The sequence below is a fragment of the Aplysia californica genome, unplaced genomic scaffold (assembly GCF_000002075.1).
Source record: "Aplysia californica isolate F4 #8 unplaced genomic scaffold, AplCal3.0 scaffold00795, whole genome shotgun sequence".
In the NCBI taxonomy this organism is placed as follows: Eukaryota; Metazoa; Mollusca; class Gastropoda; order Aplysiida; family Aplysiidae; genus Aplysia; species Aplysia californica.
The window spans coordinates 75,373-92,055 of record NW_004798065.1 but is presented as its reverse complement, the minus strand read 5'-3'; the positions used below and the strand labels follow the sequence as shown (position 1 = coordinate 92,055).

At 39.6% G+C, this 16,683-nt stretch overlaps 2 protein-coding genes across 2 annotated transcripts in view; both read right to left on the bottom strand.

Moving 5' to 3' along the window:
* On the bottom strand, positions 1–11,946 carry LOC101848783 (copper chaperone for superoxide dismutase). The gene is made up of 6 exons (XM_005109594.3): positions 11,724–11,946; positions 6,546–6,618; positions 5,038–5,169; positions 3,297–3,514; positions 2,052–2,206; positions 1–670 (listed from the first exon to the last, which is right to left on the bottom strand). Exons 1-6 carry the CDS (start codon positions 11,760–11,762, stop codon positions 550–552), a joined length of 738 nt encoding a protein of 245 aa, XP_005109651.1. The 5' UTR covers positions 11,763–11,946; the 3' UTR covers positions 1–549.
* Positions 11,947–16,625: 4,679 nt separating this feature from the next.
* Positions 16,626–16,683, bottom strand: part of LOC101851448 — a 4,004-nt gene continuing 3,946 nt past the window's right edge. The window contains exon 3 of the mRNA XM_005109604.1: positions 16,626–16,629. Within this exon, the coding sequence (XP_005109661.1) occupies positions 16,626–16,629 (4 nt within the window). The remainder of the gene's footprint in view (positions 16,630–16,683) is intronic.

Sequence of the window (16,683 nt, the reverse complement as noted above, 5' to 3'; positions counted from 1 at the left end):
CCCACTTTGTTCTGACCTCCTGCAGTGTAGGCATACACCCCCCCCCCCCCAAATTTTCCAGACTTATTTTTTAAAATCCTTATATAAATCTTTGTTGCCTTGCCTTCTACAAGCAACAGAAACTCAGATCAAATTTAACTTTGAATTACAACAAGAAATGAGCTCCAAAAATCTAAAGACAAACTACTTTTAGCGGTGTAAAGGAGATGAAGATGAAGGCAATCACACAAAGATTTGTGTGGTATTTTGAAAGTACCATCAACTTTTCTGAATTTGTTCAATCTGACAAATAATTCTTTACCTGATTCCAATCATGTATTTTAAGAAGTTGGGATCAGTTGGCCTTTCCAGCAAATACGAATGATGTTAGTCATATAATTATATATAAAGTCAACTTTCCAGGTATATGAAGAGAATTATTCAAATTTCCATGACTTTCTGGATTTTTTTCTGATGCAGCAGTGACCATGATTTTTGAAAAAAGAAAAAAAGTAATCATTTTCCAGCAACTTGTTATACACATTATGATCATCATGGGGTGCCCAACGGTCACAACTTGCCAGATCTTTCCGCATTCTTCTGCTCCCAGATTGTCACTCCATCACAGGCACAAAATCTTTTGGAATTCTGGAACAATCCTGAGGCTCTTGCCACTATACCACATGCAAGTCTGTTCAGAAACAAGGACAAAGCAATTACATTACAAAAGTGAGAAAAAAAAGTAAGAATAATTATATACACTTTTGAGACTGCTTAAATGGAACACGGTCAATCTGAAAACAATTGTAAACTAACTAAAAGAATATTTTAAAATCCCCAATTTTTTTTTCTTTATTTGATCAGCCTATCTTAACCAAAACCATGGCGAAACTGAAGAAAATCTACAGGGTACTGGAGAATTTGGTTTAAGTGGAATACACTGGACGCAGCCCAGGTTGGCCCTGACAGGCAGGGTTGGAGGCAACCTCTTAAATTACGATCTAAATAGTGTCCATGGGAGGTGTAAAAATGTATATATTAAAAAAATAAAATTTGTCTGCTTTTCTTTATCCCCAGATATTTGTAACCATGTCTGTATATCATTTAGATTGGCCCTTTAGTTCTGGGAAAAGTAAGACAGACAGAAATATATCATTTAGATTTGCAACACAGAAAAACCTGTGAGACCAGGTCATGACAGGGAGAAAACTGCTCAAATGGGAGAAAGAGAAGGTGTGCTGGAGAAGGCAAATCCTGTCTCGAATTTCTTCCCGAAAAAAGAAAACAGGTGAAAAAATTAGGTCTGAAAACAAATAAAGGGCAGGACAGCAATATATATATATTGTGTGAGGAGAAAGCAAGGGAAACTTACTCTCCTGATAGTGTTTTAAGTACAATAACCTTTCCCTATAACATTTCTTGGTGATATACATACATCTACAGGTTTACCATTCCAACACACATTGCACCCTACGACACATTATCATACACTTCTATGGAAAAAAACATACTGTATCCCGAGACCACTGAGGAGTGGGAAGTGGTCGATCACTTATAAAGGTGATAGTCTTGGACAGGTGTACGTTAGAACAGGTTTGACTGTATATCAACTGCTCAGTGTAGGACTCCGCTATACACTCAGAAGTCGATATGGACATACATGAAACAAAGTTTATTGTGGCATCAGTGGTCTAGTAGTTGGGCTACCGTAATCGTAATCGTGAGGTTAAGGGTTCGGACCTCAGGCCCGATGTTGCGTCCTTGGGAAATAAGACACTTTACACAAATTTTCCTCACTTCACCCAAGTGGGAATGGGTAGATGGCCATAGACAGCGAAAGAATCTTGTCAGTATGTTAGTGATTGAGCGCCTATAAAATGGCAGCACCCACTGTATGCTTCCCAGGAAGTTGAGATTGTTTCAGAATGCTATCTGGTCTGTCGAGGTAATAATATATAGATTGTAAAGCGCATAGAGCTTGCTGTTGAGGGGAATTTGCGCTATACAAATGCTATCTATTACTGTTATTATAGAGAACTCTGCCCATTTCTCTCGCTTCCTGCAGCACTGACCTGTTACTCTTTCCCTGTAAAACTTCTTCCTGATCCCCCTGGTGCACCACCACACATCTCCCGATCACATCAGAGAGTTTGATGTCAGACGTAGACACACGGAATTCTGCCCTCTGATTGTCGTTTGGAGAAAGTCGACTCAGGACGCCATTGAACTGTGGGAGAAAACATGATGTAAGAAAATAAGAGCCAGCGTGGGAGAAAACATGATGTAAGAAAATAAGAGCCAGCGTGGGAGAAAACATGATGTAAGAAAATAAGAGCCAGCGTGGGAGAAAACATGATGTAAGAAAATAAGAGCCAGCGTGGGAGAAAACATGATGTAAGAAAATAAGAGCCAGCGTGGGAGAAAACATGATGTAAGAAAATAAGAGCCAGCGTGGGAGAAAACATGATGTAAGAAAATAAGAGCCAGCGTGGGAGAAAACATGATGTAAGAAAATAAGAGCCAGCGTGGGAGAAAACATGATGTAAGAAAATAAGAGCCAGCGTGGGAGAAAACATGATGTAAGAAAATAAGAGCCAGCGTGGGAGAAAACATGATGTAAGAAAATAAGAGCCAGCGTGGGAGAAAACATGATGTAAGAAAATAAGAGCCAGCGTGGGAGAAAACATGATGTAAGAAAATAAGAGCCAGCGTGGGAGAAAACATGATGTAAGAAAATAAGAGCCAGCGTGGGAGAAAACATGATGTAAGAAAATAAGAGCCAGCGTGGGAGAAAACATGATGTAAGAAAATAAGAGCCAGTGGCAAACCCTCCTAAAGGCAAAGGGCAAGAGGAAGTTTATTCAAACACATTAAATACACGTTTCTGTTGTATAGTAGTCTATAATCCATAATAAAAACAACAGTAAAAACGAATTGATACAAATAGAGAAATATTCCAAAATACACACTTCATCTACCTCTTTTAACAGTCCTATCCTTACATATCAAGGTTTACATTTGAATAAATTAAGGGAGGGGGGGTGTGGTGTAAATGGGAATAATTAAATGCTCCTGTCTTCTACAATACTTTTAAGCCAAACACAAGAAATCTGTTCTCTTCAGCACATAACCCAAGCTTGGGGAAAGAAAAGAAAAGAGAAGTTCCTCCTGCCCTGACTGTGAGCTTTCTGATCTCCACTGCATCCCAAACACAAATATGCTAACAAACCCAAAGGTCTGAAAGGGGGTATTAAACCCACATAACTGCTTTAAAAAAAAACAACCATATCCCAAGGCCATCATCTGGTCGTACTTACCCCTTGATCGGTGGTCAGCAAAGAGCCACAGTTCTCACAGCCATTGGAGAGATCTCCGCACTCATGAACTGACAGGAAAATGGGTTTGGACGCTGGTAAGCTGTCCAGGGTGCCTTCTATCACACAGGTGTTGGACTTGTTCTGTACCCACCTCAGAAGTCCTCTGACACCACTGCTCCCAACACTCACAGCAGCTATCCCAGCTCCCAAGTTCTCTTCTGTCAAAACAAAATTTTGAAAATAGAACAACTTTGTGCAAGAGCTTTGTGCACACCAAGTTACAAATGTGACTTTACCAAAGCTGAATAGCCTGGACCATTAGTTGGAGTTAAATGAAAGAAGAAGGAACAAGAAAGGAAAGAAGGTACTGATGATAATTATGATACACAAAAATAATTCTACACGTGTTCTTCAACCTTCTAATAAAATAGTTAGCACCCACTTTCGCCACCTTTAAGAGGCTAAAACGTTTGTACCACACATCTACCTGTGTTTTCAAGTGGAGCATTAAATTTCCATCCGTCACTACCCAGATGATCCCCACCACCCATCAAAATTACCAAATCGCCTATTAGTGGGCAATACCATTCAGGTTGGCCGCTAGTCTACTAGACAGATATACACAAAAGAATAGAGGCATTAATATAGAATATTCTACCAAAAAAAGCATTGCACATCCGAAAAATATGCTGGGGGTCTATCTGTCCTCCCTTCACTCCCTCCGTCTCCTCCTGCCCCCTTTCCCCACAACCAATTAGAGAAAAAAAAAGGGTAAAACTCAGAACTACTAGTAATAGTAACAGCTCATATTGTAAGATTGGTCAGATTGTGTTTTTATTCAGAATATAGCGATTATAACATTATTATGAGCTCCGTAAGATTATGAGCAGCAGACCCATTGACCCTGGTTCAAATCTTCAAAAGGACATTTCTTACCCTGGGTTGTTTAAGGAGTGGTCACTCCATCCGTTTGAAACAATCCTATCAGCAATAAGCATAAAATCATAGGCACTGTCTTTGGAATGAATGCATGGAAATGTGTGTTGAACTAACACCTTATAAGTCAAGACTTCTGTCCAACATCATCAAAATTTTGACAAACAATGAATTAATTGTATGATGACTTATCTTCCTGTCAAGATCTCTTCTCTTTGAAGACTCTTTTGACACAAAGAATATGGTCACAGCGGGGCAGTTGGTAATAATAATAATAGATAGCATTTGTATAGCGCATATCCCCGCTCAACAGCAGGCTCTATGCGCTTTACACTATATTATTACCCCAGCAGACCATAGAGCACTCCGAAACATTCTCAGCTTCCCGGGAAACATACAGGTACACAAATGTCATCATGATGAGAAGTTCATTTTTTTTTTTCAGCCTTACACCCTGATGATGACAAAAAGGGCTCCATCTTATGAAGATAGCTTACTTTGGGTAAAGCCGTTTTCTTAATTCACACGGCTATTAAATAAAGGATTATAGACATTTCTCTGGGCAACAATGAAAGTTAAGCTCAAGAAAGATCAACTATCCTCTAGTTTGAATATTCAAAAGTGGAAATCAAAACCAGTATACTTGTATATTGTTTCAGTTGGCTGGTTTCAATTCTTTAAAAAAAAAAAAACCCGACAAAAAAGGAATACTAATGGTACATAATTCTTCTACATAATCTTTTCCCAGCCCACAGTACTATACAGTGAACCTAATTAACATGTTTGCCTGAATGTGTCAAATTACCTGAGCCTTGGCCAAGTACAACAGTAGACAGCCCCGTCTTCTCTTCGATTGCGTCCTTGACCACCTCAGCCACGACATCACCCTCAATGACGACTCGCTGTGCCGGGAGGTCAATACTTAGTACATTGAGACCTGGAAATTGGAAATTGTCACAGACGGTGAAGAGTACACTACAAATGACCTAAAGAGGTAGCAGCTTGGAATATTGTTTCTTTTAATTTCAAACTGAAATATAAGTGGTACGAGGAGATGAAAAAGTAATCTAACCTTTCCACAAACATGACAATGAACAAGGGCCATCTGAAAAGTAAGATGAAGATGGCAAATGAATAATAAAAAGTCTTGAATTAACCTTAATAAAACTTACTCATTACATCGTGACCCGATACTGCTACATGATCTCAACATAGTCCTCACTCACAAAGATGGATACATTTTTTCCAGCGTCCCATCAGAGAATACATCCCCACCTTTAAAACATTATAGTAAAAGAAAATGTAGGCAACGTGAGATAAGTTCATCTTTGCTTCATCTTTTTGTGAACTTCTCTCCTGCTTAAATATCTTATGAATATCCTCCTAGGGGCGAGAATAGGTGAAAGTCTGATGCAGCAAGGCCAGGATGGACTGTGTTGAGGACGAGGCATTAAATTATATATCTTCCAGTTGTACGTACGGATTCAATCATTAGTCTAACTTCTGACAGATTTGCCTCAAGAGTGGTAGGACTGAAATGTCCTTTCTCATAAGCCATTGTCTCTCAGTCAGTTGCTTTGGGACCCATCAGCCACCACTTTACAATGCCACAGCTGCTCATAACAAATTTTATGAAAAACTGATTTTGGAAGATTACGAGCCAAAACAATCTCCCTAACTGTCACTAGCCTATGGCTTGTCTTCCAGACTCGTCATTCCTATATTAAATACACTAGACTGTAACACATAATATATCAATTTTTTGCTCATTAAATTGTCACTATACTCTGTATATTGAGTTCTTTGAAAATTTCTAGGGGTTTCATTCCTTTTGCATCTCTGAACATTGAGAGTACTTGGGCTTATATTTTAATTGACCCTATGAGGCTCGTGTTCGATTTGATATCACAGATGCTTATATAGAGTGCCCATTAGTGGATTGGCTCTCTAATACAAACCGATCACACGACTCGTCGCCTGGACACAGAGACATAATTGCTTTTGAGGTAAATAGTCGGGCGATCGGTTTGTGCCACGATAGCCCCCCTGTGTCCTCAATTTGGTTAGCAAACCGAACCGATCGTGCCCAGGAGCACAGTCTGTGATGAAACTGGTACTTTGCAACAATTAGTAAGTCTTGTAAGAAGTGTACAATGTCTTTTGCACCTCTTTTACAGATAGCAATAAAAGACTTATATTACTTTTTTTAGTCACCATTTTCAATTTACTTTTTAAAAAGCCGTCATAATTGTAATGGTACAAAAAATAAGGACATTTGGTTCAATCACGCTTAGATTTAGATCTAGTTATTACCTGCAAAACTTTTTATCGCATTTTTGACTTTTTCGACACAGCAAGGACTGTTCATTTCAACAGCAAATTCCATCTGAAAATATAGGATACATACAATAAAACAATCTGAAGCGAAATTTTGAAATTAAAGATCCACTTTATTTCACGATCAACAATAGATATAAACCTGAAAAGAAAATCTCCAAGTTCTATGGAAAAAAAGCAGAAGAACTAGCAATTTAACAGTGAATTCCAGTAACCATACAATATCTAGTGTGTGAAAAATATAACGCTGACCTGAAATGTCAGAAAACCAATTTTTTAAAAACGAAGTGGCTGTTCGGACTCAAATTCCTGTGCGCATGTGCTATCACCACCGGTAGTACCGTAAGCGAGGTCTATACTCGAGTCCGAATAGTCTCCTGTTGCTATTCGGATTTTAAACTACTGGTAGGCTATTTCATCGTGTTTCACGACTACAAAGGGATCAAAACATAAAATTCAAAATCAGTCCTTATAAGACAGCCCCACCCCCTCCCCTTTCTCTCTCTCTCTCTTACTTTTCCTCTCTCTCTTTCTCTTACTTTTTCTCTCTCCATCTTACTTCCCCAGGCCCGCCCCACCACCTTCACCCCTTTTTAGATCTATTCCCTCCCATAGCGTTGCCCACTGCCCAGCCCTACAATTATATTATAATCCTTTGTACAGAAAACACCACAGTTCGCACTGGGTCACCACGGTCGGCATCTATTTGTTGCAAGTTCTTTGAACAGATTGTAGAAACAGAGGAAGGCCAAGGTCGAACTGCTTGTCTGCTTCACATCCAGTACACCTAGTGATTGTGCACACGCATTGGAGTTTGCGTCCGAACAGCCACGGAAGGCTCCTATTCGGATTCGAATTCAGACTCGAGTCCAAATAGCCGCGGCCTTTTTTAAAAGTCTGTCATAATCAAGGTCAGCTTTATTCAGGGTTGGGTTGATTTAAATCAGTAGATTTTTTAAATTTAAATCAACTTGATTTTTAAAAGAAAAATCAGTGATTTAAATCACTTAAAATTTTTTAAATTTTTATTCTGTTTTTACACATTTCAACATTCAGAATTCCTTTCCTTGGTTTCATAAAACAGATATAAGGTTTAGTAGACTAATATAATCATGCTTAAAAGTCTGCTTTCCCCCCTTTCACTGTAAAATAATACAGTATTCAATTTACTTTTTTTTTCCATAATTGAAATCAGAGCTGGGTTGATTTAAATCAGTTGATTTTTTAAATTTTAATCAACTTGATTTTTTAAATAAAAATCAATGATTTAAATCACTTTTCAAAAAAATGTATTCAGTTTTTACATTTAAACATTCAGAATTCCTTTCCTTGGTTTTATTAAACGATATAAGGTTTAGTAGACTAATATAATCATGCTTTAAAGTCTTCTTTCCCCTCAGTCACTGTAAAATAATACAGTTCTCAATTTACTTTTTTTCATAATTGAAAACCAGGGTTGGGTTGATTTAAATCAGTTGATTTTAAAAAATTTAAATCAACTTGATTTTAAAAATAGAACTCAGTGATTTAAATCACTTTTAAAATTGTATTCTGTTTTTACATCTTTAAACTTTCAGAATTCCTTTCCTTGGTTTTATAAAACAGATATAAGGTTTAGTAGACTAAAATAATCATGCTTAAAAGTCTGCTTCCCCCCTGTCACTGTAAGTAGTAAAATAATACTGTATTCAATTTACTTTTTTTTCATAATTGAAATTAGCATTTTCTTTTTCTTTTTAGACAAACACAAGCGCGCGCACACACACACACTGTAATAAAATGCAAGTTTATCTATGCATAATTACCCCCCCCCCCCTTCCTTTTAGACTGACATTTTCTTCATTTTTTGTTTGCAGCCATAACTCACTGAATAGCAGATTAACACTTTCTAAAATTGCAGTTGCTTAAATTAATCATTGGTTAAAATAAAGACAATGCATTTTGCACTAAAAGAACTTACTTTTAGCCTCCAAAAATCCCAAACTGTGTCGACATTTAAAAAAAAAAAAAAAAAAAAAAAAAAAAATCTGATTTAAATTTAAAAAATCTTATTTAAATTTTAAAAATCGATTTTTAAAATTTTTATTTAAAAAATCAAAAAAATCACCAACCCTGGCTCTATTCGGATTCGAGTCCAATTAGAGTTTTTATCTATTTGGACTCGAGTCCGAATATGGGATTTAGATTCTAGCCTTCTATTCGGACTCGGGACCGAAAAAAATGTTTTATTTATTCTGACTCGGCTTCTAAATTAGTTGTGAGTGTGAGGAAGTTACATAATATAACTGTCGTCTGGGGATTTTATGTAAAAACCAGAATAAAAGAACTAGAATTACCTACTAGGACAGTGTAACTGTGTCAAAAGTCAAAAGACTGGACTCTCATTGCCCAATGGAAGTGTCTAAGTAGAATCTACACACGGTAACCGACAACTCATTAGTCTTTCTCACTAGGCTACAGCATCATCATTACTTCCACCACCATTTAGTCCATTTGTCTGTCCACACGTTTAGGCTATCGTTATTCTCACCCGTGGTGAAAATAAAAATATATAATTTTATTCTCACCCCGGGTGAGAATAATATTATATTGTTGTTCTCATAGAATAAATGAATATTTTTCTCACCCGCTCTGAGAATGCAATGGATTTTTAGGTCTTCCAGGGTATTGAGAACGGATGATAGCCTAGAAAATAATTTGTGAATTGTAAGAGAGTGACCGTTCGTGACCTGCCCCAGAGCGCTGGCTGATTTTTCTAGGCTCCCGCGGGGATTGTTATTGTTTCATTTTTAAAAATCTTGAGTTGAGAGTATGCATGCATCTTCACCGAAACCCTGGACAAGTGTAAATATATTCTAAATTCAGAAAGGAATTCACCTACCAGAGTAGTATGTTTTAAAAAATTTAAATAATAGCCTTTTAACTGAAAGCTGTTTAATGAAATTTGAAATAATGTTAGTAATAGTTTGCCATTTAATGCTAAAACTGGCATTTGTTTACAAAACAAAAAAAACATGTTTAATTGTTATCCCTTGCAGAACCCACGATTATTTTTAAGGAACGCAGTGCCTTGACCCTAGACTTATTTTTTTCTTAATTTTGATTGGTTAAACCATTCAAGAGTAAAATTTTCCATTACAGAACCAATAAATACTGTAGCGACAAAAGGTGGCGCTATTTGATCAAAAGATAAGGTTTGCGATTTTAGTCGCCTCGCGCGCTCAGCGGAGTGAGAGAGGGAGGCGAGTTTTGTCGCCTGGAGCCCTCGGTGACTGGGATTCTATGATGTCCGAAACTAAAAAACCGGGTGAGAATAATAGGCTGTCGTTATTCTCACCTGGGGTGAGAATAGTATCAATTTTAATCTCACCCCAGGTGAGAAATTGTTACATGTCCAACTTATCCTCACCCCGGGTGAGAATAATCACTTCGACACGTTTTTAAATTTCATTTTGTTGTCTGCTGTAGTTTTAAGAAGGCTATTCGATTTTTAAAAAAAAATAAGGCTGAATCTAGATCTAGTCTAGAGGAGGACTTCCATAACGAGCGACCACCCCATCAAACACAATAAAGAAGAGGCCTAATAAATTCTTATTCGGACTCGAGTCCGAATATGAAAAAATGTTATTCGGACTCGGGTCCGGAAATAAGGAAGTGTCTTCGTTCTATAGATCCAACGTTCAGTGCTTCCAATTTTCCGCCATTTTTTAGTTTCCCCCACACCTTTTCTGCCGATCCGATGCCCGCCGCTTCATTGATACGCCCCCCCCCCCCCCCCCCCCCATGTTTCCCACTTTCTTTGTTGTAGAAAAAGGTAAAATTGAAGATTAGCAGACCACCTGGCACCTGCATATTATGAGCTGTGTAAAAAAAAGACTGATTCGTTCAAATACACAAGCCTGTGTAGTTGTGTTGCTGTGTAGAGCTGAGCATACGGCAACTTTTGATTCCATAGACCAGCGCACAATTCATTACGTAGATCTACGTCAAGATTAGCTTATTATTGTAATAATGATCAGTTGCCAGGGGGAAAAAGACTGACGCGTATGCGACGTTCAACGCCCGGACCGATAGTGCCCCCCCCCCACCCCCCTCCCTGACACGCACACAGCCACACGTGTGCAGGCCGCCCATCCGACCCCGACACACGCTAACGAGCCATCTTTAATTGCTTCTGATGATCTCTTGAGAAATAAACATTTATTAGAAGCGCTATAACTTTTCAGGCCGGCCTCAAATTCATCATAAGATAACAACTCGGCCTGCACAAAACGCCTTTTGCCCGAAGTGATCCCGGTCTCTACCCGGCCTGAGGCGAGTCACGAGTGAGGCAGGACAGGAAGCCGGAGTCACGGGTCACAGGAAGTCGGAAGTGATGTCATACTGGACAAGAATCAGAGTCCGAATAACATTTTTTCATATTCGGACTCGAGTCCGAATAAGAAAGTGGCTATTCTCACCCGCCCGGAAGTTCTCGCAAGATCAACTCCTCCCCTCTTCTCTCTCTCTCTCTGTCTCTTTCTGAATACTGTCTATCGGTGTGGACGATCAAATTGACCAAAACAAAGTTAAAAAATGATGTTAAAACTAACTTAAAACACAAAAGTAAATTAATTTGGTTGTCTACAAAGATGCTACAGCTATTTAACTTTTCGAATCGAGCCGAACTACGTGGGTTGCCATTTTGTTTTGCCCGGAAATTCTCACGCTACTCCTCTCTCTCTTTCTCTCTCTGTCTCCACTGCCCACAGACAAAATTGTACGCTTTTCGTAGGCTACAGTTGTAATGGAACGTTTGTTCACGCACAGAATTCTACAATTTTTCTGTTATCACAGTGTAGAATTCTGTGGTTTAGGTTGAACGCAAAATCTGATGAACGCGCACCGGGTGAGAATAGCCACAAGACTCGCCTGCACTATTCTCACTCCGGGTGAGAATAGAGGTGGCCTCCGAATAATCACTTCGAACCCTAACACTAACCCAAACCCTAACCCTAAATTCTGCTCTGTCTCATGTGGTCGCTCGTTACGGAAGTCTAGATGTAGGCTATCTGCTAGAATCTACTAGACTAGTCTAATCTACATCTATATATCGATCTACACTACACACACAACTGACAACACCACCTTGCGGCTTGCCGTATTTCAACTTACTTGAGTTTTCATTTCTGACACACTGTTCGTCGATTCCATGACAGTTTCTTAGTAGGCTGACAGCAGAGACTGCACTAAGACTAAGTTTTAACAGGTAAAGTGGTTCAACAATGTGAATGACACACCTAACGTAAACAATAAAACTTGCAATTCATGCAGTTACGCATGAAATTTTGTTAGCCAGTTATGATAAAAACGAGAACGGAAGTTGATGTTCAAGTTTCGATTTCGTGTCTCCAGATTTTTTTCCGCCTTGGCCAATATTGTGTTCGGAGGAGACTGCTGTGATTGAGTAGGCCTTGAGATCTAAGTGTTTAACGGCGCTCACAACTGCGTAAGGTCGTATGAGCGCGCGGGACATATTACACATTCAGTTGTTAGGAAATTTTGAATTTTCTCCGGGGGCGGACGAAGCCCACTCTTATCGATTTTGGACCACCAAGGGATCTTTAAATTGCGCAACTTACACACAGGACCTCTGAGATTTTTCACCCTTGTCCGAGAAGGCCAGGACTGTAGAACTCTCCTACCATAAGATCAGGGGTGTAGCCTAGATGAAAGACAGCAGTAAGAAGGAGCCAAGGAGTCTCAGTAGAAAGGCTGTAGAAAGAGTTAGTAGCCCAGAGGAAGGGGCAGAGGGATTAGGGCTGGGGGCAGAGAGTGGAGACGAAAGCAGACGATAGAACATTGCGAGAGCAGGAGAGGAGGTGAAAGGAGACAATACTAGAGAAGAAAAAATTCCCGTCGCTGTCCGGATTCGAACCCGGAACCTGTTGAATGAGAGGCGAACACCTTACCTCTAGGCCATGAAAGCCCCTGTGATTTCTTATTAGAATAAAGAAAGGTGATAATTTCAAGAAAGGATGAAAAGCTAAAGCTGAAAGAAACCTAGATCTGGCATGGTCAATGATGAAAACAATAATGGCAGAGACAAAATTACAAATGTAATGCCTTCAGTTTCTAAAACACTTGAACTGATGTTACTGTGATATAATAAAAGCCTTGATATAATCCCGCTCTCCCTGAAAAATAGGTACATGAAAATGGCGAACAGACCAAGAATTATTTATTTTGATATTGTCTGTAAAAAATGGAGCACTTGGGTGATAGGGAAAGATCATGACTGGAATTTTGAGAGCATCTTCAGAGAAGCAAGTGGCGAACCATAATCATGAGTGCCAATGTCTATTTCAGAAAGGATGTCGGAGAAATTGACCACAAACATACATTCTTTTATTGTAGCCTAATACGCAGGATGTTGATGTTATGAAAAAGCCGTCACAGTAAAACTCGTATATTAAAATACTTGTGAACAAAAAGCTTTTAAAAGGTTCAAAAAGTTATTCTAGCCCATGCAAGGCGCTTCCACAGTTACGTGCGATCGGTTTCGTGTCATAGTAGTGGTAGTAAGTAGTAGAAGCAGCAGCAGTAGCAGCAGCAGTAGCAGCAGCAGCAACAACAGCAGCAGCAGCAGCAGCAGCAGCAGTTACTGTAGTAGTAGTAGTAGTAGTAGTAGTAGTAGTAGTAGTAGTAGTAGTAGTAGTAGTAGTAGTAGTAGTAGTAGTAGTAGTAGTAGTAGTAGAGTAGTAGTAGTAGTAGTAGTAGTAGTAGTAGTAGTAGTAGTAGTAGTAGTAGTAGTAGTAGTAGAGTAGTAGAAGTAGTAGTAGTAGTAGTAGTAGTAGTAGTAGTAGTAGTAGTAGTAGTAGTAGTAGTAGTGGTAGTAGTAGTAGTAGAGTAGTAGTAGTAGTAGTAGTAGTAGTAGTAGTAGTAGTAGTAGTAGTAGTAGTAGTAGAAGAAGAAGAAGAAGAAGAAGAAGAAGAAGAAGAAGAAGAAGAAGAAGAAGAAGAAGAAGAAGAAGAAGAAGAAGAAGAAGAAGAAGAAGAACAACAACAACAACAACAACAACAACAACAACAACAACAACAACATCACTGCCTCTCATCAGTATCATAGATCATTGATCGTGCATCTTGGTAACTTTCATCATTAATGTTCTGCATTTCACTTTGAAAATTTAGAAACCACAGTATTATTATGCAGGAAGGCTGCTTCACTTCTTGTTCGGGCCAATCCAGGCTGAATGGGATCTTCTTCTGCTCCCGTAGATTGGTCATCCGTTGGGTCGCCTCTGACAGATGCATAACAACAATTTAAATAATCTCCTCGACTCCTCTCGGCTCTCTGCTTTCCTCAGTGTGTCCCGCAGCTCCACGGCTGTCCATTGTCAGATGTCATCCTCCCATCTCTTCTTCTGTCTGCCTCGATCTCCCTCGTCCTCCCTGCACAGTGCCTTGTAGAATGGCACTGTAAGATTTCTATCGCTTCTTTATTGAAGGACGAGCGCACTTTCTCCTCCATCACATAAATCTCCAACCTGCTGGCTCCAAGCGCGTGCCCTACCCCGGCACTGTAGGCATTATGCTAAACTTTATTATGGGATGGAGTGATGTTAACACGGCATCACTGGGAATAACTCCAATATGAGGTGACCGACCCAGGCGAAAAGGGTTAATTCTTAGTAGGTTCCTAGCATCGGCGGTCTACTGGTTAGGCTCCCTGGACTCGCAACGGCAAGGTCGTGGGTTCGCTTCCCGTCTGGGGCCCAACGTTGTGTTCGAAGGAAGGGCACTTTAAACGAATTTCCCTGACTTCACCCAGGTAAAAATGGGCACCCAGCAATAGACGGCGAAAGATTTTGTAATGTTTTTAGTGTTTAAGTGCTTAATCGGCTGCTAGCGCCGTATGCTGCCCAGAAGGTCGAGAATGTTGCTACTGAGTGTTGTAGGGACTGCTTGGGTAATAATAATAATAATAATAATATTGTGTAAAGCGCATCTTGCCGTCGAGCGGGGGTTGGGGGGGGGGGGTTGGGGGGGGATGCACTAAACAAATGCAATTTATGATGATGATGATGATGATGATGATGATGATGATGATGATGATGATGATGATGATGATGATGATGATGATGATGATGATGATGATGATGATTACTATTATTTTGTTTTATTTTTATTTTTATTTTCTAAATTAAAAATAATAAATTATTAGCTGCAGCAGCAGCAGCAGCAGTAGTAGCAGCAGCAGCAGCAGTAGTAGCAGCAGCAGCAGCAGTAGTAGCAGCAGCAGCAGCAGTAGTAGTAGTAGTAGTAGTAGTAGTAGTAGTAGTAGTAGTAGTAGTAGTAGTAGTAGTAGTAGTAGTAGTAGTAGTAGTCAACGACTTCATGTTCAAGCCCAACGCGTATTGGGGGAGGTCGGCTATGGCCTGGCGCGGAGAGGGATGGGCTCCGCCATGCGACATTGCCCAAGACACGCCGTGAATGACTGGGATACAACATCCAAAAAGACAAATTAAATGGTATATTAATAAAATATTGTCAATGTTCACTTTTGGTAATCGAGCTCACGTTATCTAATAGTAATGGCAAATGTCCTAACCGTGACATCAGACGCTGATACAGCGATGTGTTCATTGTTCACTTTTCCAAGGGTTTTGGTACTCTTCATGATGTTGCTGCATACTGCTCGGTCTTGTCATATACGTGAAGTCGCTTGTGAGGGTGATTTTTAAAATGTCTGTCTGTCTCTTTGTTTGTCTGTCTGTCTGTCTTCTCTCTCTCTCTCTCTCTCTCTCTCTCTCTCTCTCTCTCTCTCTCTCTCTCTCTCTCTCCCTCTCTATCTACCGCTCTCTCTCTCTCTCTCTCTCTCTCTCTCTCTCTCTCTTTCTCCCTCTCTATCTACCGCTCTCTCTCTCTCTCTCTCTCTCTCTCTCTCTCTCTCTCTCTCTCTCTCTCTCTCTCTCTCTCTCTCTCTCTCTTATTTCTTTCGTGTCTCTCCCTCTCTTGTTCCTCTCTTGTTCCTCTCTTGGTGTCTCTTCTTTTGTCTCTATCTCCTCCACTCTTGATACACGTACATATACTGTCAAACCGTGTGATAAGTTAGTCCCGGGACGAGCATGAAGTTAACAGTAAAGTAGGGAAAGTGGGGGCACAGAGTTCCCCACGTCGTATAGATACGATAGTGAAACATGACGTACGGACAGGGTTAAGCAAATAACCCTGAAAGTCGCGGGACAATAATGGTTACATTCCTGACCATGTTATAGATACATAACTTTCTGACAATAGATTATGTTTTAAGCCCGTACAGACACAATATACATGTAGATATAGGAGACAATCCTAATCAAACCACACCCACAGACAAAGAAACAAACAAAGAAACAAACAATTAATCGAACAAACAAACAAACAAACAAAGCAATCGATATTCTGACAAAAAAGACACAAGTGAAGTCTGTGAAATTTTCTTTAATGGATACCGTACATGTGTCAAGATCTATAGGTGTTTAGTCGATATTTTTTCATTTTATTTAATTAAGTCTTATTTCAGTAACTCAAGTTCTTTTCTGGGCGACTTGTCACTGAGTTTAGAAACTTTGCCAATTGATTTGCCGAATGCGGCGACGTGAGTCGAATAAAATCTCAAAATCTCAAATGTCTGACATTGCCGAAAATGAGACGGCGTTGGAGATATCAAAACAACAATAATTTGTTCCGCCTGATTTCATCTAGCACAGACCGACGATTTTACAACAGCAATAGTGTAGCCTACATTTCCTCAAGCCAGCAACGGTATGCAACAATAATTGGCTCATTTATTTTCTTCCACCTCGTGTTTGCCACATATTATTTCAACCAATCTTTGAATAGTTGAAAATATGGAATTCTATAACATCGAGATTTGATACATAATTATTAATATCCTGGCCTCCCTCCTTTTTACCCCCCCCCCGCCCTAACCTTTAAAATATATCTAAGTAATTTTCAACAAGACGTCTTTCTTGTAGTGGACGAGGCCGCGAATCCAGTGTTCAAAGATTACATGCGATATTCGCCCACTTTATCTGGGGAACCAAGGTTCTTACACATTAGAGAATCTCACGCCCCTCTCCCCCCCC